At 49.7% G+C, this 24,778-nt stretch overlaps 1 protein-coding gene across 1 annotated transcript in view; it reads left to right on the plus strand.

Moving 5' to 3' along the window:
* The window catches only part of DOCK1 (dedicator of cytokinesis 1), a 435,479-nt gene that overhangs the window by 332,425 nt on the left and 78,276 nt on the right, over window positions 1–24,778 (plus strand). Inside the window, exons 28-30 of the mRNA XM_029920619.1 lie at window positions 1,358–1,458; window positions 11,081–11,139; window positions 21,817–21,965. Of these exons, the coding sequence (XP_029776479.1) occupies window positions 1,358–1,458; window positions 11,081–11,139; window positions 21,817–21,965 (309 nt within the window). The remainder of the gene's footprint in view (window positions 1–1,357; window positions 1,459–11,080; window positions 11,140–21,816; window positions 21,966–24,778) is intronic.

Below are 24,778 nucleotides of genomic sequence, written 5' to 3' on the forward strand. Positions count from 1 at the left end.
GGGCTTTGGGGGAGTCTCTGCACCTCATCTGAGAATCAGGGGCATAGCACCTTCCTGGGCAGTTCTGCAGTGATCGCATGAGCTGCTGTGTTACGAAAGAAAATGCCAGGTTCATAAAATGTGTCCAAGAAATGGAAGACCGCACACTCTTACTTACAACTCTTGTTTAAAATTCCCACCTACCTCACAGGAACCAAAAATAGAGTCAGTACTGTTACCACCTTATTTTTATATAACCCTTTGCAACCATCTTCCTTTGATAGAATAAATATTATCCCTGTTTTGTAAATGAGGAAGCCAGCACCCCCGAACTTCTTCTGAAGACCGTGGAAGGCCCTCCGGCCTGGACGAGTGAGGGGAAGTCTGGCCAGGCTCTCTCCCAGCGGGAGCAGGTGGAATTTCCCCGCCCCCGCCCCCAGACTGTCCTCTGGCACCAGCCCCGGGGGGTGAGGAGTATGTCTGAGTGCTCCCCATCTGGGCTCCAAGAATTCTTCCTTCCTGTTCATGGTCTTGACCCGGTCTAAACACTGACCTGACCAGGGGCACTCGTTCATGACTTTAGGAATCTGCCCACGATGACGGTTGTGCAACGGCACGTCTAGGTGACCTGGCTAAAGTACACACGGCCCCTCTGTGTGGGGCTTTAGAGCAAAGTCATTTCATAGCGAATTGTCTGTTCAGCCACATAGTCTGTGAGTCTTTGAAATATAAAGTGTTGGATGTTTTACATGTCTTCTCTTTAGTTTTCTAGTGTTTATACACATTTTAGTATCTGAAAAAGTAATAAATTATAGAAATCTATATATACATATTTTAGTTTTTTTAATGTTTATTTTTGAGAGAGGGAGAGAGGGGGCATGCGCGAACAAGTGGGGGAGGGGCAGAGAGAGGGAAACAGAATCCAAAGCATGCACCAGGCTCTGAGCTAAATCTATCTATCTGGGGTGAAATCTATATATTATTAAGTAAGGGACTCCATAGTGCACACCAGTAGGAGCCAACATTGTGTTCTTACTGCATACAGGGCACTACCCAGAAGCTTTGCACGTGCTTTGATACTCTGAGATCAATGAGATGGGTGCTACTCAGATTCCCACTTTACTTCTTGGGAAACTGAGGCACCGGCTCAGTTAGTTGGGGGGGAAATGGTAGAGCTGGGTTTCGAGCACGTGCACTGTGACCTCATCGTCCCCGCCCCGCCCTGAGCCACACCCCGGGTGACTGGCCAGTCGAGCGTGTGTGTGACCGTGTGACCACGGGTGTCTGAACATTTTGGAGGTGTGTGCGGGGCGGACGGGGAATGTCCCGGTTCTCAAGCTGCCCAGCGCCTCAGCGTCTCCGCCTTCTTGGTTTTCAGCTTTGGAACAACTACTTCCACCTGGCTGTCGCTTTCCTCACTCAAGAGTCCTTGCAACTGGAGAATTTTTCGAGCGCTAAGAGAGCCAAAATCCTTAACAAGTAAGTCTGCGTCCAGCCCCGAGGTCACAGGCAGGAGCCTGCCTAATTTCCATGTAGTCTCTAAGCCAACTTGGTATGCAAATGGGGCTGTAATCAAGGTGTAATGAAAGGGTGGCTTCCAGTCGCAAATCCGGTATTGCCTTTTCTAACCCATGAATCAGGATCCAAAATTGCAGGTCCATCCTGGCGAGTTCAGAGTCAGTGCCTCGCACCCTCCATTAGCACCCTACGGAATGGAAATTTCGGGAGAGCACTGCCTTGCCGTGCACTACGCTGGTGTCATTGCACACGGGGTTTTCTTTATGGCCTAATCCTGCAGCGCTCCTCCAAGAAAGGAAGCTTAATGCGAGCTGTTGGCACCGTTGAGATTGTTGCAGAACTTTCTGGAGCGAGAGCCGCCCCAGTGCCTTCTTTGCAAGAGGCTCCCCCTCTCATGTTCCAGGTGGGAGACCCTCAGGGCCGAGCTAGCCCTTGGGTCATCCTAACAGACCCCCTCGGGAGCCCCACGCTCCCGCCTGGGTCCTTGCGTCCTGCATGGCTCCTGGCCCAGGACAAAGAAAAGAGCTCTCGTGTGCTTTCTTTCCAAGCTGTGGGTGCCCCGAGGGTCTCGCCTCCTCCCTTTCTGCCTCAATTTCACTGACTTCTCTCTTCTCCGAGCGCCCCTTTCATAAGTGCTTCTGGGAAGAGTTCTCCGATTGCGCCCACGTCTCTGTGTCCCCCATTTCTGTGAGTCGTGTCATAATCCCTCTGCTTTCCATCGACTGTGGCAAGGCTTTGCCAAGCCCGTGCCCCTGCCTGATGTTAGCGATTCCAGAGGGAGTCTGAGAAGGTGAGCAGCTGCTCAGCGCTCCTCATGTTCTGTGAGCGTGACTCTCACGTGGGGGCCACGTCCAAAGCACATCATCCCTGGAGAGTAAGAATTTTATCAGCAAATATGTACTGAACGTGTACTACGTGCCAGTGACTCACTAAGCATTCCGTGCGCATTTTTCACACATAATCATTAAAACCCAAACGAAACCTATTCATCATCCTCACTCTGCAGATGAGGAAGGTGAAGCCCCATGGCCAGTGTCACACACCGGGTCGTTCCGACCCAGGCAGCTCAGAGCCCAGGACGTTTGCCTGCGCTGCTCTTAGAACCTTCTATCCTTTCCTTGTGCCATCTACATCAGAAAGATGGTCAGCCAGCCATCTTTCCTTTCAGGCTGCCTCAGTTGGGTGACTCCAGTCTGTTGGCCATTGATACAGACAAGCGTCAATTGTTCAGAAAAGAGGAAGGCACCAGAAGGCGTAGGGCAAGCGGGTGCCCACCGGGGACTGCTGGGAAAGCCTGTTAGTGGCAGAGTCTGCATACTCAGAGGCAGCCTGGGGTGAGACCGCTAGGCAGGGCTCGAGGGACAGACTTCAGGTGACGCCTTCTGGGGACTGGCTCAACACGGAAGCTTCCGCTCTGCCAATTAACATCACCTCAGGCTCCTATGAGATTAGGGCTGGCGACTGGTGGCCGTGGCTCTCCTCTTGTTTACATACTCTCCTGATGGAACATTCTGGAGTAGCCGCAGAAACACCTGGCCCATTCTGAGCACCACACGACGCCCTCACAGCCAGCCCCGGGTGCCTGGGACGCCTTGCTATCCAGTCCTGCGGAAGGAAAGCTGGCCCACAGCAGGTGGCTTCACCTACCGTGTGCAAGGCTCACTGTGCAGCGGGCCTGGAACCCAAACCCGGCTCTAGCCGAGAGCAGAAGCCGTTCTTGGCCAAGCACGCTGCATGGCCAGCCCTTCAGGATGCCTGCAGGAGAAGGAGGGAATTGAACCCAGAAATCTGGCTTAAAAGAGCTGGCATCTCCTTCGAACTCTTTAGCGTAGAACGACTGGTCCTGAGCGCTCTCCTGGCCAGAGCGCGGTGGCTCTGCACCGGGCCCTCTTCTGGCGCGTGGACATTAGCGGCCTAAGCTAAAGCAACATCAATAAACGCACTAACCTCCCAGGGCCTTGGCTGCCAAAGAAAACGTTTGCTTCCCACATAGCTGTGTGCATGTGGACGCTTCAAAGCCAAGAAAAATTAAACACGGCCAGCTGGTGTCTCCCCTTCCAGGGCCGACAGGGCTTCTGAATTGAGTTTTCTCTTTCTCATAACCGTGGCGATAAGAGACTCGGATTTTCCCTTTGAAATTTTCTCATGGGTTCCCCGAGGGAAAAGCTCCCGAGCATTTTTAGTACTTATCTGTGCAAGAGTCCGGCAGAACCGCCTCGGCCCCTGTGCAGCCTGAGGGGCCGTCTCCCAGGGACCTATGCTCGGCGTGTGACCCTAACGGGCCACCGAGGATAGCTGCTCTCATGGCTGCGAGGCCGTGTGGCTAAGACCCGTGGCAGGCTCACCCATGTTTGTTTTATTCTTCATGCCTCTGTCTGTACCTTGCACACTTTATAATCTAGCTGCAGTTTTATCGCTAAGTACCAAAATCTACAGAAGACATATTTAAAGTCATCCTACCCAGATGCTTACATTTTCCCAGGACTTAGAACTGTTTGAACCTGCGTAAAATTGCGCTCGTGCAGAGGGTTGAGAACCCGCCCTGTGCTCAGGGTCCTGGTGCTGGGGACGGTCCTGGGACAGCCTGGACACGGGCATGTTGGAGCCAACATGGGGAGCCCACAGGGCTCTGGCGGGAGGGGACCCCAGGCTGGGTGGGGAAGGAGCAGTGGAATTACCAGGTTGGCTGCCCGAGCCACAGGTCAATGCACAGCCAGTCCCCATCAGGGCCATCCGGTTCCGAAGGGCACGGCCTGATCTACGAGCAAAGACAGGCTCCGGGCTGTTGAAGCAGAGGTGAGTGGCCAGGCCCAGAGGGCTCGGGGGTGAGCGTGGGGCCCAGTGATGTGGGAATTGACCCCATGGGTCCCAGCACAGGGCTGGGTGCGGACACAGAGCACAGTGCAGTAGAATGCACAAAGCTGTCTTTTTCTAGAGGCTCTAAAGGTGGGGCGATGCCATTTAGGAGCCTTTGGCCGCCTCCCCTGGGGCCCATCTGCTGCTCAAAGGCTCCTGAATCCAACCAGGTGCAACTGAGTGGGGGCCTCGCTGTGGAGTCCCCACCGCCGCACCTGTACATCCCCACTTACCCTTCTCTGCCCGTGCCTGCAGCAACTCCTTTATGCCTGCTTCGCAGCATTATGGCCCCAAACAATAGAAAATCCCGGCATCCAAAGAGCTGCCCGTTCATTTCTGCTTGTTAAGCTCTCTGTCCTCCTGATGACCGAGGTTGGGGAGATAATTAGGATATTCATTCCAGAGACATTCCCCAAAGTGCATGGGGGTAACATAAAATAATGGGCTCTTCCGCGCGGAGAACTGATTATGTCATACCCAAACCGAGTCTAAGATCTTCCAGTGGACCACAATATAAATAACTAGCAGGAACCAAAGTGTATAATAAGAAACTGTAACTTAGTCAGCCTTCAGACATCCGTGGGGCTAGTGACAGCCCACAGAGGACAGAGATGTTGTTGGCACGCGAAGCCTGACCCTCATTTGTCCCTCGCCCAGCACCCCACCCCCCACCAATCCTTAACATTATTGGGACTCAGGAAATATGAGTCAGAGATAAAAGAGTTGACTTTTGATTAGTAGCCAGTTGGACCGTGTTAATATGCAGGACATGTGTGTCCTGGCGTGTGACAATGTGAGCCGTGACTACAGACTGGCCCCTGTGTTCAGGACCAGACTTCGTCCTGGAAGAGAAAGGGGTTCAGGAACTGGGCGCCCAGCATTTCTGAGCGTAAAATGCTCACTTAAAATGTTCAGCCTTAGAGCGTCACGTTTGAAGGCCAGACTCAGGCCAGGCCATCTGAACCTGTTGTGCGGAGACTTCTCTGGGTCCATGAAGACCCTTCCCGAGTTGTCCTCCGTGCTCTTTCTCATCTTTATTGCCTGACTTCTGTTTATTTTTTATGGTAGAGACCTGCCCCCAGCCTATCGCAGCCTCTGAGAGGACAGGTTCACACCAGAGCCCAACACCCCAGAAATAAACCTCTCCATGCGGGGCTCGGAGATGTGCACCTGTGAAGTCAAACGACAGACGTGCTCTTAGGGAAACTGGAAGGAAACAGAGCTGTGAGGAGCCCCATTCTGCAATGTGGCCTAATCCGAAGCGTGTTTGCGCTCCAGATCGCGACAAGAAATAGTTCAGAGCAAGTGTCACTTGTGTCCCTGCTCTTTTTGTGAGAGACTCCGATTATTCAGAATAAATTTGCTATGAACCGAGAGTTAGCCGGGGTCCAGGGAGACAGAGGAGCAGGCGGTGGCCCCCTGCCGAGTCCCTGTTGGCAGGGGGCACGTGTCCCCACGCCCGAGTGACGCTGTGCTCCGTCAGACACGTAGATCTCTGGTGGCGCCGACACCACGGCTCATCTGAGCCCTGGGTCACTGCCGGGGCCCCCCCCTCCTCTCGCCCCCCCGCCCAGGGACTCGCCCTCCAGGTGTCTCACCTCACCTGTCGCCTCCCGCCAGTGGCTTCCACGTCTGTCTCGTTCCTCCGCCCCCACCCGCTCCCAACACCCATGTGTCTCCTTCCTTGGTTCTCACAACTCCATGTTGGTCTTCCTCCTCCTGTTTGGCCACTCTGTTCCTGCCGAGCTCATCGTCCTCTGTCGGTCCGTTCATTGGGTGGCCGGGCTCCTCAAGCCCGGGTCTCGGGACATCTTTCTCGCCCTGCCTCCTTCAGGAAGCCGTGTGTTCAGCTGTGCTGCCTCGGGCCAGGATGGCAGCCTAAGGGTCATCGCATTCATTCCCCGCGACCATCTGCCCTAACGGTTAACATGCGGGAAGGCTCGAAAAGTCAGGAGTGTATGGTCCCACATTGAGGAGGCCAGGAATCCAAGTCAGGGTGTGAGCAGACCTGGCTCCTTCTGGAAGCTCAGATGGAGAGCGTGTTTGGTGCCTCGCTCGCGTCTGGTGCCTCTCCCCAGTCCCCGGTGCTCCTTGGTCTTGGCTGCACCCTTCCCAAGTCTGCCTCCGTCTTCACGTGGCCGCCTTCCCTGTGTCTCCAGATCTCCCTCCCCTTGGAAGGACTCCTGTCCTTGGACCTAACCCCCTCTGGCCCCTGCAGTCCAGTATGACGTCATTTTAACATGATGACATCTGCCACGTTCTCGGGTTCTGGGGGTTAGGACCTCCACATGCTCTTATGGAGGACACAGCTCCACCCACAACAGTCAGGCCCAGCCTGCTTCCGTGGAGACCATGCTTCACGGAGACCATGAACGTAGTAAGGTTTCTACTTCATAAAACCTGTGTCCACATATATTTACATGTGTGTTGTTAGTAAAGTAAATCATATTTATTTCAAAAACTTTTAAACTTTATTTTTTGTAATTGAAAAAAAATTTTTTTTGTAATTTTATTTTTTTTAAGTAGTTTATTGTCAAATTAGTTTCCATACAACACCCAGTGCTCTTCCCCACAAGTGCCCTCCTCCATCACCACCACCTCTTTTTCCCCCTCCCCCTTCAAGGGGAAGAAGGAAAGAGAGTTGGGGAGAGAGAGGGATGCAAAACTTGAGAAAAATTTTTTTTAATGTTTATTTACTTTTGAGAGAGAGAGAGAGAGAGAGAGCACGAGCAGGGGAGGGGCAGAGAGAGAGGGAGACACAGAATTGGAAGCAGGCTCCAGGCTCTGAGCTGTCAGCACAGAGTCCAACGCAGGCTTGAACTCACAAACAGTGAGATCGTGACCTGAGCCGAAGTTGGACATCCAACCTACTAAGCCCCCCAGGCGTCCATTTTATAAATTTTTGAAGGTTTATTTATTTACTTTGAGAGAGACAGAGATAGCATGAGTGGAAGAGGGGCAGAGAGAGAAGGAGAGAGAGAATCCCAAGCAGGCTCCGCACGGTCAGCACAGAGCCTGATGCGGAGCTCAGACTCATAAAGCCGTGAGATCATGACCTGAGCCGAGAAACCAAGAGTCAGATGCTCAACCAACTGAGCCACTCAGGTGCCCCAAAACTTAAACTTTGAAAAAAACTATCTGTGGGGGGTGCCTGGGTTAAGCTTCCAACATCCGCTCAGGTCATGCTCTCATGGTTTGTGAGTTTGAGCCCTGCATTGGGCTTTATGCTGACCGTGCGGAGCCTGCTTGGGATTCTCTCTGTCTCCTTCTCTCTCTGCTCCTCCCCCACTCTCTCTCTCTGTCTCAAATTAAATAAATAAACTTTAAAAAGCTGCCCCGGTGGTGGCCTTTGTTTGGACTGCATCCGCCTTGCTCTCCTGAGGGGAAGGAGCAGGCTCTCTCCTCCAGCCACATTTCTACTTGGTCCTAATACTCACCTCTCCCACACCGCCACAGGGCATTTGCACCGGCTGATATGTCTGCTAGGAATGCTCTTCCTTCCCCTCTGTCTGGATCACATCTTTCCTCCTTCACATCTGAGGGTAAATATCTGTGGACTCTGTTCTCTGTATTATGCTAATACTCTCATATTAGCTCTGTGCCTCGCCTCTAGTAAGTATTCGGTAATTAATGAGTCAAGGAGCAGTGCTCCCCGAATGGGTCAGTCTAAAGCTGTATGAGGCCTAGTCAGAGCTGTTAAAGGAAGCACCTAGCTTGGCTGGAGTACTTGCTGACACATGAGGGCATTCTCGCTCATTCTTAAAACCCTGGGAGGGGAACATCATACAGCATCATCCTAGTACTACAGAAGAGGAGACTGAAGGTCAGAGTGGCCAGTGACTTGCCCAGTGTCCTTCAATTTGGGCTCAGGTCCTCCTCATCCGCAAAGCTGGGCTGTCTGTGGTGGACAGTGGGTTTTCTGTTCCTTGGGGTGAAGGCTCTGGAAACCAGATCCTGAGTGAGTTAAGGCCTCAGAGATCAGATGCCCGCTATTTTAGGTCAGAGTAGTAGTCCTGGCGGGGAGATCCTATATCTACCTGGGCTGTGGGGAGATTGCCTCCTGGGGGCCCCGTGGGCAGGGTGGAGGTGCTCCCTTACCTGTGGGTGGGCACGGGCAGCAGGAGGGGGTGGGCGGCACCAGGTGACCCCGGCTCCGTGCTGCTGTCCAGCTCGCCATGTCACCACCAGGAACCTTAGCCTCCTCGGTGCAAAGGGGGCTGTAGCAGCGTCTCTCTGCTCACCTCATGGTCCTACGCAGAGTCCAACGGAATCTGGGCCCTTTGCGGGATGTGACAGCCCGAGCTGTGCAGCCAGAGATGCCCGCACCCGTGGGACCTCGAGATGTGAGCTGCGGGGCGGGACATGGGCTGTGGGGTCTGAAGACTCGGGATCTCTGTCCTCCCTCCTTGCCTGCGATTCGGCCAAGCCCTTCCGGCTCCCCCTCTACGCCTGGTTCCGTCCCCTTACGTGTAAGTTGTTAGACATGAACTTGGTCCTGACCTATGCCACCAGCCCGGGGGTCCCGTAAGGAGCACTGGCCCCGACGCGCTCCTTCCCAGGAGAAGGGAATCCTCTGGAGTCCCGGCGACAGCGCACCCTCCTGGGGTCGCACCAAGCCGCCTGGAGAGTCATCACAGCTGCCTTATTAAAACTGAAGGAAAACTCAGTCTCCCTGCCCGAGAGGGGCCGCCTTGACCTTCACCTTCTAGCTCTTCGCTCCTTGGTTCTGGCCCTGAGCACCTGTGTCTTCTGTGAGAGTGAAAAACGGTATTTTTAGCCCCTTTCTACGACAGGCCTGACTCAGGCGAGGGATGTGCTCTTGGATCTTTGCCGGTCCTCCTGCCGTCAGGTTCTGGGAAGGCGTGTCGGGTTCCACATACAAGACAGGACAGCGTAGCTGCAAGATGCAAACGAGCTGGGCAGGGTCCCACGTCAGCACCGGGAGCAGAGGCGATGCGCAGGCAGTGGAGGCAGGAGCGCCGAGGCCCCCTCCTCGTGGGCCGCCTGGCACCCAGGGGGCAGCCTCAGCTCTGGAGAAATGGCAGATTCCTGTAGGTCGCTAGACACAGGAAGGGCCCCCGCAGCCTGGCGTGTCAGCCATTCTCACGCCTGAGAGCTTCTGCCCCGGGTGCGAGGGTGGCCTGGCTGCTGAGTCAGCCAGTGGCAGGCCGGCCGCGGTGACCGGCTCTCACCACCTCCGGGGGCTCCGAACTCGCGCTGGTGGGCCCTGGCGGGGGGGTCTCTGTGTTCCCCGGGTCCTGCCTGCAATGCCGAGCTCCCTGCCCTGCCAGCTGCCTCGGGAGGTGGCACCAGCCCTGGGGGTGAGCACGGCCTTACGCTCCACAGTGCTTTCCCTGGTAAATGCCGGGAGGTGCCAGCCGGCTGCATCCTCTCCGGTTCTGGGCCACAGCTGCCACCGGGGCGCTTTGTCACTTGTGCAGGAGCAAAATGGGGATCGGTAACTGGGTCTTCAGGCCGGGACAGGGTGCACCACTAAACGGGGCACAATCGTACACACCTTGGGTGAGTTGGGTGCCGGGTAGCCATTGAAAGATGCTCTCTGGTGGGCGGCTCCTCACTGGGGCAGCGGTGACAGGTGCATTCCCTGGTCAACACCCCCTCACTGAACTCACCCGCATCAGCATCACCTGGTTGTCCGGCTGGGCTGGAAGCTAATCGGTTGACATCAGAGGACAGGCTTGCCCTGGCAGGAAGGGGCTCCCGCTCCCAGCTCAGTCCCTCTGTTTGCACCATGGGCTACGATGCCCGACAAGCCCAGTGCCCCCGGGTTGACTTCTGTGAAGGGGCCTCCAGGCAGGCTTCCCTGGTTGAAAGCCTGAGCCTGCAGCCCTCTCCTGCCAGAAGTGACGGACAGGTGCTTGGGGGACCGGAGAGTTCTAGAAGGTGGCGGCGCACTGCGGTTATTGATTTACCGGGAGGATCTTTGCCTTTGGAGCCGCAGCGGGCCGTCGGCTAAGCAGCTTTCCTTCCACATCAGCCGACGTGAGGACGACGGAGCGGCGCGCTGACCCGGCTGCTCAGCTCTAGTGCTCCACGAGCATTTTGCAAGTTCCTATTTTTAATATGGTCAGGGTGTTTGTCCCCCCGAGGCAATAAGGGAAAACATTAAATTGCTCACAAACTAATAAATGTTAATCTTCTGAAGCCTCAGGTTCTGGTTCTCACAACACACACCTTCTGCTGACCCCGTAGGAGGAACGTTAGCATCGTTTTCTCTGATAAACAGAAACAGGGTAACGTTCATTGACATCTTTTGGTGCAAAGCCCTTCCGAAGAGAGATTTGGGGGAGGCCTTCCCTGCTTGGTCGCCCACTCCGGGGCTGCTCTGGGGAGCAGGGTCGGAGGGGGACCTTTGGTGTCTGCCGTGCCTGGACCCTCGGAAAACAAGCTCCCCCTCAGGCCGGGGAGCCGGGTCCTCCTCTGGCCTCTAGAGACTGAAGAAAGGAAGATGCTGGCATTACTCCCCGCCACCTCGCCCAGGCTCCCCTGGGGGTGGGGGAACGTTCTAGAACCTGGCGTGAGGAGAAGGTGAGGCTCCCTCCGCTGGGTGCTTCCGCCTTCAGTTCCCTCCGGTGGCAGAGACCCTGCAGCGTTGACCCTCTTCGTCTCAGCGATGGGAGACCCCGCTGCACTTAGAAATCATTGAAGTCTGATTTCCAGATGCTCTAGAGGGTGACTCAGCGTTTTCCCTGTGCTCCCTTCTCAGGTATGGGGACATGAGGAGGCAGATCGGCTTCGAAATCAGAGACATGTGGTACAACCTTGGTGAGTAGGGGCCTTCCGACCTCGCGGTGCCGGTCTGGAGTGTGCGGTGGGCCGTGCCGTTGGCCCTGGCCGTCAGTCCCGTCCCGGGACGTCTGACACATCCAAACCGTTTCTCTTCCTCGGAGAGCAATGGCTACCTTTGCAGTAACTGTTTTCTGGGCGGAAGAGACAGGAAGACACTGCGGGGGGCGGGGGCGGGGCGAATAGAAACACCACGGATGCTTCCCGGCTTCGCTAACATCCCCTCCGTCCCTCAGCGTCCAGCCATGTAGCTCATCTCCTTGTCGCACGTGCCACTGCGTTCAGTGTTCAGTTAAATGCTTTCTACGCTCACCTCGAAAGGGTTTTCTGCCTACTCAGAACTGGACCCTGTATGTAAACCGCCACCAGGGGGCGGTAGCATATCACGCTAGTGCACTGAAAATACCAGGGGATTCTTGTGTTTCCGATGACACACTAACGTAGGTGTTTGTCACTACAAACTTCCCTCTTACTACTGCTTTTGCTGCATCTCGGAAGTCTTGGGATATTTTGTTGTCCTTTCCATTTCTTTCAAGGTATTTTCTGATTTCCCATTTTACATCTTCTTTGACCATCGGTTTGTTTTGGAGCAGGCTCTTTATTTTCCACTCTTTGTGAGTTTTCTAATTTCTCTTTTGTTACTGATTTCTGATTTCATTCCACTGCAGGTGGAAAAGACACTTGGTATGGTTTGTCTCCTTAAATTTTGTTGTTGTTGTTGTTTTAAAGTTTATTTATTTTGAGAGATGGAGAGACAGAGCACAGGAGTGGAGGAGGGGCGAAGAGAGAGAGAGAAACCCAAGCTGACTCCACACTGCCAGAATCCAGTGTGGGGCTCCAATCTAGAAACTGTGAGGTTGTAACCTGAGCCAAAGTCAAGGGCAGGATGCTTAACTGACTGAGCCGCCCAGGCGACCCTCCATGAATTTGTTAAGAATTGTTTAATGACCTCAGATGTGATCTATCCTGAGGAACGTTCCACACGCGGTGAGAACAGTGTTAATCTGCTGCTCCTGTTAGGTCCGTTGGGTCCATAGTGTTGGCCTCACTAGTAAATATAACCCAACTGCACACCTCAAGGAACTAGAAAAATAACAAAGCCTAAGGCCAGCAGAAGGAAGAAAATAATAAAGATGAAAGCATAAATAAATGAAATAGAGAATTGAACAAAACAATCGAAAAATTCAACACAACTAGAATTCGTTTTTTTAAAAGATAAACAAAACTGACCAATCTCAAGCCAGATGAACTAGGAAAAAAGAGAGAACACTTAAGTAAATAAAACCAGAGGTGAAATAAAACCATTAAAACTGATACCACAGAAGTAAAAAGGATCAAAAGAGACTCCTAGGAATAATTATATGCCAACAAATTGGACAGCCTAGAAGAAATGATAAATTCCTAGAAATGTAAAAAGCCTACCAAGACTGCATTATGGAGATACAGAAAATCTGAACAGACAAATGACAGGTAATCTGCAATCAAAAACTTGCCACAAAGAAAAGCCCAGGACAAGATAGCTTCACTGGTGAGTTCTGTCCAGCATTTAAAGAAGAATTAATGCCGATCCTTCTCAGACTCTTCCAGAACATCGAAGGGAAGGGAATGCTTCCAAACTCATCTTCTGGTGCAAGCATTACCCTGATACCGAAGCCAGATAAAGACACTACAAGAAAACTGTAGGCCACTATCTCTGATGTGAACGTAGATGTAAAAATCCTTAAGAAAACACTAGCAAACTAAGTCTGCAGTGCATTAATAGGATCATAACCCATGCATCCTGGGATGCAAGGATGGTTCAACATACACAAAGTAACAGAAGTGATACATTGCATCAACAGAATGAAGTATAAAAGTCACGTGATTTTTCAATAGATACAGAAAAAGCATTTGATGAAATTTAACACCTTTTTGTGTTAAAAACTCAACGCACGAGATATAGAAGTAATGTAGCTTACCATAATAAAGGTCACATATGACAAGTTCACAGCTAATATTCTTGGGGGCAAAGAACTGAAAGCTTTTCTTATAAGATCTGGAACACAAGGAGACCCACCGTCTCTGCTCCGATTCAGCAAAGGGCTGGAAGTCCTAGCCCAGGAAATTAGGCAAGAAAAAGCAATAAAAGCCATCTAGATCACAAGGGAAGAAGTGAAATTATCTGTTTGTAGAAGACCTGATCTTTTATGTAGGAAACTCCAAAGACTCCACCACAAACACTATTAGGACTAATAAGTTCGGAAAAGTTGCAGGATACAAAACCAACACACAAAAGTCAGTTGAATGTCTATGCACTACCAACAAATTAAGAAAATAATCCCACTTCTAATAGGGTCAAAATGAATAAAAACCTTAAGCAAGGAGGTGAAAGACCTGAACGCTGGAAGATACAAAATGTTAATGGCAAAAATAAAAGAGGAAACAAATAAATTGTAAAGACTTTTCACCTTTGTTGATTGGAAGACTTGATATTGTGAAAATGTCCATATTACCCAAAGCCGTCTGTAGGTTCAGTGCTATTTCCATCAAAATCCCAATGGCATTTTTCAGACATTGAAAAAATAATGCAAACATTCATATGGAACCACAAACAACCCTGTGGAGCCAAAACAGTTCTGAGAGAGAACAAAAGTGGAAGCATCATACTTCCTAATTTCAAAATACATTCCAAAGCTACAGGAATCAAAAGCTGTAGTACTGGCATAAAGGCAGCCATGCAGACCAATGGGACCTAATAGCCCAGAACTAAACCTGCACATACAGAGTCCACTGATTGTTGACCAGGGAGCCCAGCAGATGGGGAAAGGACCATCCCTTCAACAAATGGTGTTGTAAAAACAGGATATCCACATGCAACAGAATGAAACTGGATCCTTATCTTACATCATACCCCAAAATCAACTCATAAGGGATTAATGATTTATTTTTTTTAATTTTTTAATGTTTTTATTTATTTTTGAGAGAGAGAGAGAGACAGACCAAACACGAGCAGGGGAGGGGCAGAGAGAGAGGGAGACACAGAAGCTGAAGCAGGCCCCAGGCTCTGAGCCGTCGGCACAGAGCCTGATGCAGGAGTACAAACTCATGAACCGTGAGATCACGATCTTAGCCGAAGTAGGATGCTTAACCAACTGAGCCGCCCGGGTGCCCGTGGACTAAAGAATTAAACATGAGTCTCCCAAACCTCAAAATTCTAGAAGAAACTGTTGGAGCAAAGCTTCTTCACATTGGTCTTGGCAATGATGTCTTAGAAATGACAACAAAACCAAAAATGGACACATAGGATGACATCAAACTTCAAAGCCGGCACAGTAACGGAAACCATCAGCAAAATGAGAGACAGCCTGTAGAATGGGAGAAACTTTGCAAACCATTATCTGCTAAGGAATTCATTTCCAAAATGTATAAAGAACTCCTACAACTCAATAGCGAAACACAGCCAAGTAAAAATGGGCAAAGGGCTTGAGTCAACATTTCTCCAAGGAAGAAATACAAACGGCCAATAGGTTTGTGAAAAGATACGCAACGTCACTCATCATCAGGGAAATGTAACTCAAAACCACAGTGAGAGACCCCCTCATACCTTTTAGGATGGTTATTATGAAAGAAAGGAAAGGTGACAGGTGTCGGCCAGGGTGTAGAGCAGTTTGACCACTTGCACAGGGTTGGTGGGAATGTAAAATGAACTGTGGAAAACAGCATGGAAGTTTCTCAAAAAAATTCAAAATAGAGCTACCATATAATCCCACAGTCCCCCCTGGTGGGTGTACATCCACACGAATTGAAACCAATCTTGATGAAGCCTGTGCATTCCCATGCTCAGTGTAGCATTATTTACAACAGCCAAGATATGGAAACAACCCAAGTGTCCATTGATGGATGGATGGATAAAGAACTGTGGTGTATGTATACAATGGAATATTATTCAGCTTCATTTAAAAAGGGGAAAAAAAGGAAATCATGCAAAAACGTGGATGGACCTGGAGGACATAACACTAAAGACAAAAAAGAAAAAAAACCCCACAGTCACAGAAGGACAAATACTGCCTGATTCCACTTTCGAAAGAGTCAAACTCCTAGAAGCTAAGAATAGAACGGTGGTCACCAAGGGCGGTGGTGAGGGGAGGAGGAGGAGGGAATGAGGAGATACTGGTCAAAGGGTACAAATGTTTAGTTATTCGAGATGAGGAAGTACTAGAGGTCTGCTGTACAGCATAAGACCCGACATTAACAGCACTGTGTTCTACATTTAAAAATTTGTGAAGAGGATAGATCTCGTCTTAGGCTTCTTACCACAATAAACAATAAAAAGAAAAGAAGATAATAACATTTTATTAACTAATTAAAATTATGTTCGTCACTGTGCCATGCAATTCTACTAGAGAAGCTCTTTAAAGGAATAAAGAACTGATTATTCGGGGTCCTGCCACCATGTTGAATGTGTCCTCTATGGGCCCATCCTCTCTCCTAGTGGGGATGAGTCTCTTCCTGTCACCTGGTCTCTGCTCTCAGCTTGCTTTGTGCTGAAGTTTCTGGGCATCTTTCTTCAGCCTCACAGACGGTCCTGTGTAAGATTTCCGGGACATTTCCTGCCTGAACCCCCTGGGCCCCGTGTCCTTTGCTCAGCCTGCCCCCTGGAGCCTGGCGGCAAAGAGGACCTCCCCTGTCCCCTCTCCCCAGTGACTCCGTTTCCTCCAAGGAGGCAGCTTCTGTCCACTTCTCTCTCTAGCTGCCCACAATACCCGGGTTTCCTTTGTTCCCCCACGGCGGGGGCAATTTCAATAGATCTTGCTCTCCATGTCATGGCTAGGAGGTTGGCTAGGAAGATGTCCTGTCGTATCTGGATCCTCAGGAAGAGCAAAACCGGGTGATAAAAACTGAACACAGTTTTCCGAGAAGGTGGGGGACTGGACCCCATCGCCTTCCTGCGGACCCTCCGAGCAAACGGGTGGGGTTTGAAGGGCCACACCTACGATCCGGCTTTGCAGTCAGCAGGTTCTCAGCAGCTCGTCTCCAACCGAAGCCAGATTTCCTCACCAGTGGCTTCGACTACGATTCTTCCTGAGTTCTGATGTCAGCAAACGTGTGTTCGGGGAAGGCCCTGTCCCATCTCTAGGGCAAGTTCAAATTTCCAAATATCCTATGTCCATCTGTTTGTATGAAGGATGGAGTCTTTTTCAAATGGGTCTTTACACGGAACAGTAAGTGCAGAAACCCTTGGGGGAAATATACTAAAAGATGCTCTATGGATAATACTCACAGCATCGAAATTAAGAAGTGTGGTGAAACATGGACAACTGGGTTCTGAGGAGCAAACCTCCAGCGCGGAAGCTCCCAGCTGGCGATGGGGAGCCGGTTGGAATGGCCGCGTCTGCTCACACTCTCGGTGGACGTAGATCATGCACCCTGCGTGCTCTGTGGGTCTCAGGAACTTGAGGAGACCCGTCAATGCAAGTGACTTTGCTGTAGCAGCTTAAATCCCCAGAATCTGAGTTCTGGCTCCAGGTGGTCAAAGAGCTTCCCGCATCTCCAACATGGAGCCTTCCGGGGGCCGCCCTGCCCCTGGCCTACTAACATCCCCTCCCCTTCCTTGGGAGAGCGGGGGCGCCCTGGCCCCAAGAGAAGACACTTGAGGAATCCCTACTGGAGTTTTCTACCTGCCTTGGCTCTGGCTGTGTGGCCTCAGTCACACGGCCGTCTCTCTGGGCTTCCTTCAGGTTTCCAGGCTCCAAGGTGAAGAGGTTGGACTGAAGTTTTGAAGAGGCTTCCAATCTGGATGCTCCGTGATTCTTTACGTACATATGATGATCTCAGTAATGAAATGCCAAGGCTTCTGGAACCGGGAAGAGGGCCATTCATGATTCATTTTAATTGATCACGCTCTGACAGATGCATTTGTCACTTGCCCTAATTGGGCAGACACCGCAGGACCTGCGCCAGGAAGGGGCAAGTGCAGCCCCGTTAGAGAGAGTATAGAAGAGGGCAGAAAGAGGCGTTCAGAGAGGGGCACGGAGGGAGCTGCTCTCTGCCAGACGGGAGGGGGGCCAAGGCTCTTCTAGGTGCCAGCGTCCCCTGGGCAGGTTCTCGGAGCTCTGCCTGAGCCTCCCAGGCCGGCTCTCACACGCCAGCCCTTCCTTGGAAAGTGGCCACACCTTCTTGTGACGTATTCGATTTCATCTCCCAGGTACAGACTCTGAGCTGTGTGTGTCTCCCCACAGGAGAGTTTCAGGTTTGGTTTCAGATGGCCGTGCCTCATCCTGAAAGGCCCTGACGGTTTCTACATTATTCCAGATAACTAGAGGCATCCACCCCGGCAGATACTCAGAATGATAGTTATTAACACATTGAAATGCTTTGCTCTTGCTTGACAAATAGTTGCCGCCCCAACTCAGCCCCCCCGGCCCCTCAGCACTCCCCCGAGGCCCCCCTCCTCTCTGTGCCCTCCCCCCCACCAAAGGCTCACTGGCTGGCGTGGAAGGAGGCTCTAAAACTCAGCTCACACCATGGCTGACCTGACTGTTGGGCGCCCCTGCCTTTCCAGCTCTTCCTTTCTATAAGAATGATGTTCCTGGTCCCTGTGGAGTCAGTCCCTAGGTTGACCACCGTTTGGAAGTGGATCCATTTCATTTCTTCCATCTCCATGCCTGCTGTGAAGGAAGGTAGATGGGCCCAGGGTCATACGGCCCTGGGAAGGCTCAACCTTCTGGGGATGCACCCTTAGGTGTAAGTCAGATCTTGAAAAACCCATTTTCGAGCATTTGCTCCCTTGATATTACGTGTCATTATTCTCCAAATAGGCTGAGTCAGGCGGGAGGTCTTTGATTTGCAACGTAGGAAAGGAGGCAGTGAAGAAAGCAGACGTCCCGTGTCATCCTGACAGTTGCTGATTTGAATGTGGTGATTAATGTAAGAGATCTGTGTTCTGCAGCTTTTCGGCCACGAATATTGAACACTGACTCTGGCTTGAGAGGCGGCCAAGAGGTCAAATGTAAACCATGACCCTGGTCAGAGAAGGGCAGAAATCTGGTAACAGCAGGAAGTAGCCGCCAACCAACATGAATGGGTTCCTTGCTTATAAAATCATTAAATTATTTTTTGAAAATTAAAAAGCATGCAGTAAAAGTGTCAGCAGCCCAGAGGGTCTGCCCCCAAGCAGCCCCTCGAAACAGCTAAGATGTCTCCACGGGGTCGCCGGAGGCAGCCCGGCTCTTTCCTGCTGCGAATCCTGCCAAGGCCACCGCTCTGGACGTTTACGACCACACATCTCACTTTCCCGAGATGCACACAACCTATTTTCTCTGCAGCATTTTATTTTTTTATTAGGCTCAGGTTTGGGAACATATCGGCAGGCTGATCTAGCCTGCTCTGGAAGAAAATACAAATAGAAGTCAGATATATTTATCATTCTACAATTAGTCACCTATCACTCGATCAGGGTTGAGCCTGTCAAAAGTTCACAAAGCACAGAAGGAAAATCGCTGGAGTGGGAATGATTAAGTTTTATTGTGCACACCCCAAAAGACAGTTCTCGAACAAGGAGCACCCAAACTAATACATGGACAGAAGCTCAGAGGTGTGTCATTATGAAGAAACTTATATCGCTTTGGGATGGCTCATTCAGTTCGGCATTGGACTCTTTTTTTTTAATGTTTATTTTGGAGAGAGAGAGCGTGCGCACACGTGGGAGGGGTAGATAGAAAGGGAGACAGAGAATCTGAAGCAGGCTCCAGGCTCTGAGCTGTCAGCACAGAGCCTGATGCAGGGCTTGAACTCAAGAAACATGAGATCATGACCTGAGCTGAAGTCAGATACTTAACCAACTGAGCCACCCAGGTGCCCCAAGCATCTGACTCTTGATATTGGCTCCGGTCATGATCTCGCGGTTCATAAGTTTGAGCCCCGAGTCGGGCTCTGTGCTGACAGCAAGGAGCCTGCTTGGGATTCTCTCCCTCCCTCTATCTCTCTGTCCCTCCTCGATCTGGGATTCTCTCCCTCCCTCTATCTCTCTGTCCCTCCTCGATCTGTGCACTCACACACTGTCTGTCAAAATAAATAAATAAACTTAAAAATTTTTTTAAAAGAAGCGTATACAGTGAGAAACCAGTGACATTTTACGGGTTATAATATTAGTGATTGGTTATTGTTTAGAATTCTCATCAACAAGAGGGAACTGATTAGTAGTTGCCTCATATCAACCTCGGAAATTATTTTTGTGTGGGTTGGTTTTGCTTATGATTTCCAGAGGCATAAGCGAGAAGTGACTCAGGTCAGGTGAGCCTCGCCCAATGAGCTAAGTGAAGCTTTGCTTGTATGAACTGATTTTCTCTGCTCAGGGAATGTTCAAGACCAGTCTCCATTTGTTTTTAACAAATGGATATTTTCAAACAGATGTTTGGTTCTAAGGAGCCGCGTGTTCCACGAGGCGGTTTCTTCCCTGAGCCTTTCCAGTGATGGAGCGGTACCTGGAGAAGGCTCTCGGACCCCCCCTCAAGCACAGCTTCGGAGCGCGGAGCTGGGGTCTGCGGCCTCGGCGCTGCCCCCGCGGACGGAGCAGCGTGTTCTTCCCCTCCCAAACCTGTCACATTTTGAGTCAGAAAGGAGAAATCAAAAGCACACTCTCTCCAAAAAAAGGAGAGGGCGGTGGGGAATGTGCTTATTTACTGAGCTGCTGAGTTATTTATCAAAGCGCTCGGGGAAGCAGGGCCCGAGCACCTGACCTCCCCGTAGCCGCACTGTCTCCACCTGCGTCTTGTTTATCACACGCGGCGGGCGCGGTGCAGAGGGCCCGGGTCCTCACCGTGACATCTGTATCAGCCGGGCTTGGGCCCCGATACCTTCATTCAGGGGGTCCCTTCATGGATGCTCCTGGGGACTGGACAAATGATGTGCTCTCATTAAAACCCACATACACTGAGGCCTCATCAATTTGACTGCATGATGGAAATTTGTGCCCGGTCTACCTTTGTGTCTGTGGAGATTTTCCTGGGGGAAGACTGGGGCTAATGTCCCGGAATTTCGGACCCTCATGGTTAGGAAGGGGTCGTGCAAACACCCCGGGGGAGGCTGCTGCTGGGCGAGGACTTGGCTCTACCCGGAGAGCACAGCCCAGGGTCCGAGGAGACGGGGCGGTTCCACGTTTTGTAACTCGAAGAAAGACTCTCAGTGGGTTTTTAAAAAAATTGGGAGTTGTAACTAGGAAATTGGCAAGGTGACCTGAAGTAAAGTATCCTGGTGGTGATCTGATAATTAGCTTGTTCTTCCTTTGTCTCAAAAGGAGGGAAAAGGTGCATCCTCTTTTTCTTGAAGTCTGCACCACTGCAAGAGTCACCTTGATCCTCATTGATTCCACATCTGACTTCATCATTAAAGTTGAGCAAGATATGCTCCAGGGGGAATCCATAATGCAAATGCCAAAAAACAAACAAAAAAAAAAAAACAAAAAAAAGGAATAAAGAAAACAGAGATAAAAGAAAGGAATGGAGGATACTGGAGAACACCCAGGTCGTGCTCACCTTGACCATGGGTGTTTGTGAAGGTTCAATCCCCCAGGGTTGGTGTTCTAGGTAGAGCTCAGCAGCGGCCGTTGGGCAGGTTCCTGCGTTAATGGAAAGGTCAGTAATCGAAAATCAGAAAACCATCGTTCTTGTAACTTATTTTTCCAGTCCTTGCATCGACAACCCTGTGTTCCTGCTCTGTATTTTCCTGCCAGCTGGGAGCGGTAAGGGCATCAGTGACAGACAGAGCGCTCTGTGACACTCAAATCGTGTTGACGAATGACTCGTGTCACTATCATCTGTTTTCTGAAACACCGGCTCTGACATTTTTTCAGCATAAGACAAGAAAAGTGTCACCTGCGAGACTGAATATAATAGCGTTTTTAAGAGAATGCTTTGCCACAGTCACATGCCTTTCAGACACATTACGCATTTGGGGGAAATGATAAGAATCACATTATTAGCACCTTCAGTCCAAATATTACTTATTTATATAAGATTTTCATTATATTCAGTTCCTTATTGAAGGTTACATTTTGCAAATGTATCCACTTAATATAAATTTCAGAAATATATTAATCTAGGCTTTATTACGTCAGGTATGTACTTTGTTGAATGTGGTTATATATAATAGCCAAATTTGTTTAATGTTCTCTTTGCTGAAATCTGTATTAGCTGAGTAATAAAACAATCTAGGTTCTTTAGAGGATCCATTCTACTTTCGGAGTATATAGAAATATGAGTAAGATTGATTAACTCTGGGTAAATTGCTAGTGTTAATAACAAGTCATCACAAATCCGATGACCAGGCATTCTGTCTCCCAGCCCTGCTGCACCTAACGGGTACCTTGATCAACGTGATATAATTGTCTATTTGTGAAATGGCATTTGTTTTACATAACAGGTAAGTCATGACCACAGGCCTTCTATTGAATGGATATGTTAATAGCTTCCCTTACAACATTTAGAATACAGCCCACTTCTCATACTAAAGGCTGTACACATTCAAAACACCTGCAGATGAGCAACAGATGCACATTCCCCTGTATCCTAGCATTCAAACGCAGACTAATCTGTGTGCTTTTGTTTGGTCCGTTGAAGCTCATCTTAAAATCCTTTTTTTAAAAAAAAATGTTCTGAATAATGCATTTCTGTGTTTAAGGTCAACACAAGATAAAGTTCATTCCAGAAATGGTCGGCCCAATATTAGAAATGACACTCATTCCGGAGACAGAACTGCGCAAGGCCACCATTCCCATCTTCTTCGATATGATGCAGTGTGAATTCCATTCCACCCGAAGCTTCCAGATGGTAAGGACCTAGGAGGTGTGTGGTAAGTGACTTCAGGAGAAGACGAACAAGCCTGGAAACCTTGAAAAATACGGATAAGTTGCTCTGGAGTCACAGATGTTGAGACAGGGGGCGCCTGGGTGGCCCAGTCGGTTGAGCATCCAACTTCGGCTCAGGTCGTGATCTCACAGTTCGTGGGTTCGAGCCCCATGTTGGGCTCTGTGCTGACAGGTCAGAGCCTGGAGCCTGTCTTCAGATTCTGTGTCTCCCTCTCTCTCTGACCCTCTCCTGCTCATGCTGTCTCTCTCTTTCTCTCTCTCTCAAAACTAAATAAAAACATTAAACAAATTTTTTTAAAAGATGTTGAGACAGGAAAACCCTAGGACTTTCCTTATTGAAGAGGCCTATCATCCTTTGCCTTCATCTTTAGAGACACATATTCTCAATCATTAGCCTTTACTTACACATTAAACCCTGGATAAAAGTCTCATTCCACCTCCCCCCCCTTGGTAAGTACCCTCAGAATGTTTAACCAAACATTATTCTCTCAGACTGCCTGCTTCTTGCCAACTTATGTTATTTTCAGGTCAAAAGTCTCTGCTTTTTTTTCTTTTACACGTGTCTTGATCTTTTACCTGTGCAGTGAAACTGATATGAATTCCTCCAAGAAAGCCTGTGTAAAGTGCTCGGAAAACATACTGTATCGATAGGAAAGACAAAATCTAAATATTTATGTTGGAGGATTAACAAAATCTCCTTCCCTGGATCCCATGGAAGTGAGGATGGTGTTGACATTTCCGCCGGTGGGCACACGCTTACCTGTGCGGACGCGCATGGCCGTCTCCCCCGCGTGCGGCCGGGCTGGGTGGGAGGCTTTGCAGGGGGGAACCAAGAACCCAAATGACAGTTGGCACCCCCACACTGAAAGGAACCTTGATTTGAATAGTCTAGTGATTCAAGTAAGTGAGTACCCACTTGACATAGATTTTTGCAGAATTTGAAGAAAAATCCCTCTATTGGAAGAAACCAAGACTGCCTCAGAGCAGCGTGATTGTAATGGATCTGATGGCTAAAGAGTCGATTTTCCTTCCCCACCTTGATACTTCATAGCTCATAGATTTTGAAGAGTTTATACCTTTCCGTTGGTCAGGCTTCATTATTATGGCATGAAGGTGGTGGCTGTGAAGAATTTTGCTGTTTTCTACAGCAAAGCACAGATACAAAGCTAAACGAAACTCTGTTCTGTGCCTACGGGATGAGCTTGAACACTGACGTCAGGTACCCGTGCTTTCTGGCTTAGCCTGGTGCTCCCGGGGCCTCCGCAGCTCCCCGAACGTCTTCAGTCTTTGATTCAGAGCTGTATTATTGATACAGAATGGAATCTGCTCCAAAGAGATGTTGTGAGAAGTGAATAAAATGCACCTGTGCAGACCACCTGCCTGCCCACCTCCCGCCCTGCCCTTCCCTTTCCTTTTGATTTCTTCTTCCCTGTGTTTCCTTCCTTCTTTCTTTCCTCCTTCCCTTTCCATCCTTTCCTTCCTTCCATTTTTCCTTCCGTCCTTCCTCTCTTACATTCTTCCCTCCTTCCTTCTTCCCTTCCTTCTTTCTTTCCTTCTTCCCCTTCTATCCTTTCTTCTTTCCTTCCTTCCTTCCTTCCTTCCTTCCTTCCTTCCTTCCTTCCTTCCTCTGTTTCTCCCTTCCTCCTTTCTTTCTTTCTCTCTCTTTCTTTCCATACCAGAAGAGGGCTTCCTTACGTTTATTTATTTGTTTATTTATTTATTTATAAAATTAAAGAGATTGTTTTAACAGAACAGCTGTTCTTATTCCTCTGGTTCAAGATCAGGCTTTGCACACATATAATGTAACATTGTAAACATTGCCCACCTTTTTTTGGTTTTGTTTGGCAATTCATCAGATGCCTCCTTCTTGATGACAATGTAGGAACCGTGATTTTTATAATGGTGTAATGTGTCAGAGAAGGAAATGGATAATCTTCTCTTTTTTAACTTTTTTTTAAAGTTTATTTATTTATTTTGAGAGAGAGAAAGAGAGTGGAGGAAAAGCAGAGAGAGAAGGAGAGAGAGAGAATCCCAAGCAGGCTCTACACCAGCAAGTAGTCTATGGGGCTTGAACTCACGAACCATGAGATCATGACCTGAGCTAAAACCAGCAGTCAGACACTTAACTGACTGAGCCACCCGGGCGCCCTTGGATAATATTCTCTTATCCATTCCCTTAGCTGGACATTCAGGTTGTTTGCAGATCCTCACTGCTATAAGGGTGCAGTGAACACATTCGTGCAAATAGCTTCAGTTTCTTTGTAAGTTTTCCTGGTATTCATTCTCACAAAGGGAGTTGCCAGTTCACAACATTTTTGTACGTTTTGACATTGCCAATGTGTTTTGATGCTGTTGCCATACGCTTTGATCCGTCTTGACTGCCACTGGCAATAAATCACGTTCAATCTTGTTGCCAACCCACCAGAACCAAGAAATGTAGTTTAAAACCCTTTTCCTAAGCTGAAGATGCATCTGACTTTTTGAATTTTGCATGAATTAAGCCCTAAAAAAGGGCCATGTGATTCTTTAATCAGATAGGGGCACCTGGGTGTCTCAGTTGGTTAAGCGTCTGACTCTTGGTTTCAGCTCAGGTCATGATCTCACAGCTGGTGGGTTTGAGCCCCATGTGGGGCTCTGCACTGGCAGCAAGGAGCCTGCTTGGGATTCTCTCTCTCTCTCTCTCTCTCTCTCTCTCTCTTTCTCTGCCCCTCCCCTGCTTGTGTGTGTGCATGCGCACACGTGCATGCACTCTCTCTCTCTCTCTCAAAAATAAAT

The sequence above is a fragment of the Suricata suricatta genome, chromosome 2, assembly GCF_006229205.1.
Source record: "Suricata suricatta isolate VVHF042 chromosome 2, meerkat_22Aug2017_6uvM2_HiC, whole genome shotgun sequence".
Taxonomy (NCBI): Eukaryota; Metazoa; Chordata; class Mammalia; order Carnivora; family Herpestidae; genus Suricata; species Suricata suricatta.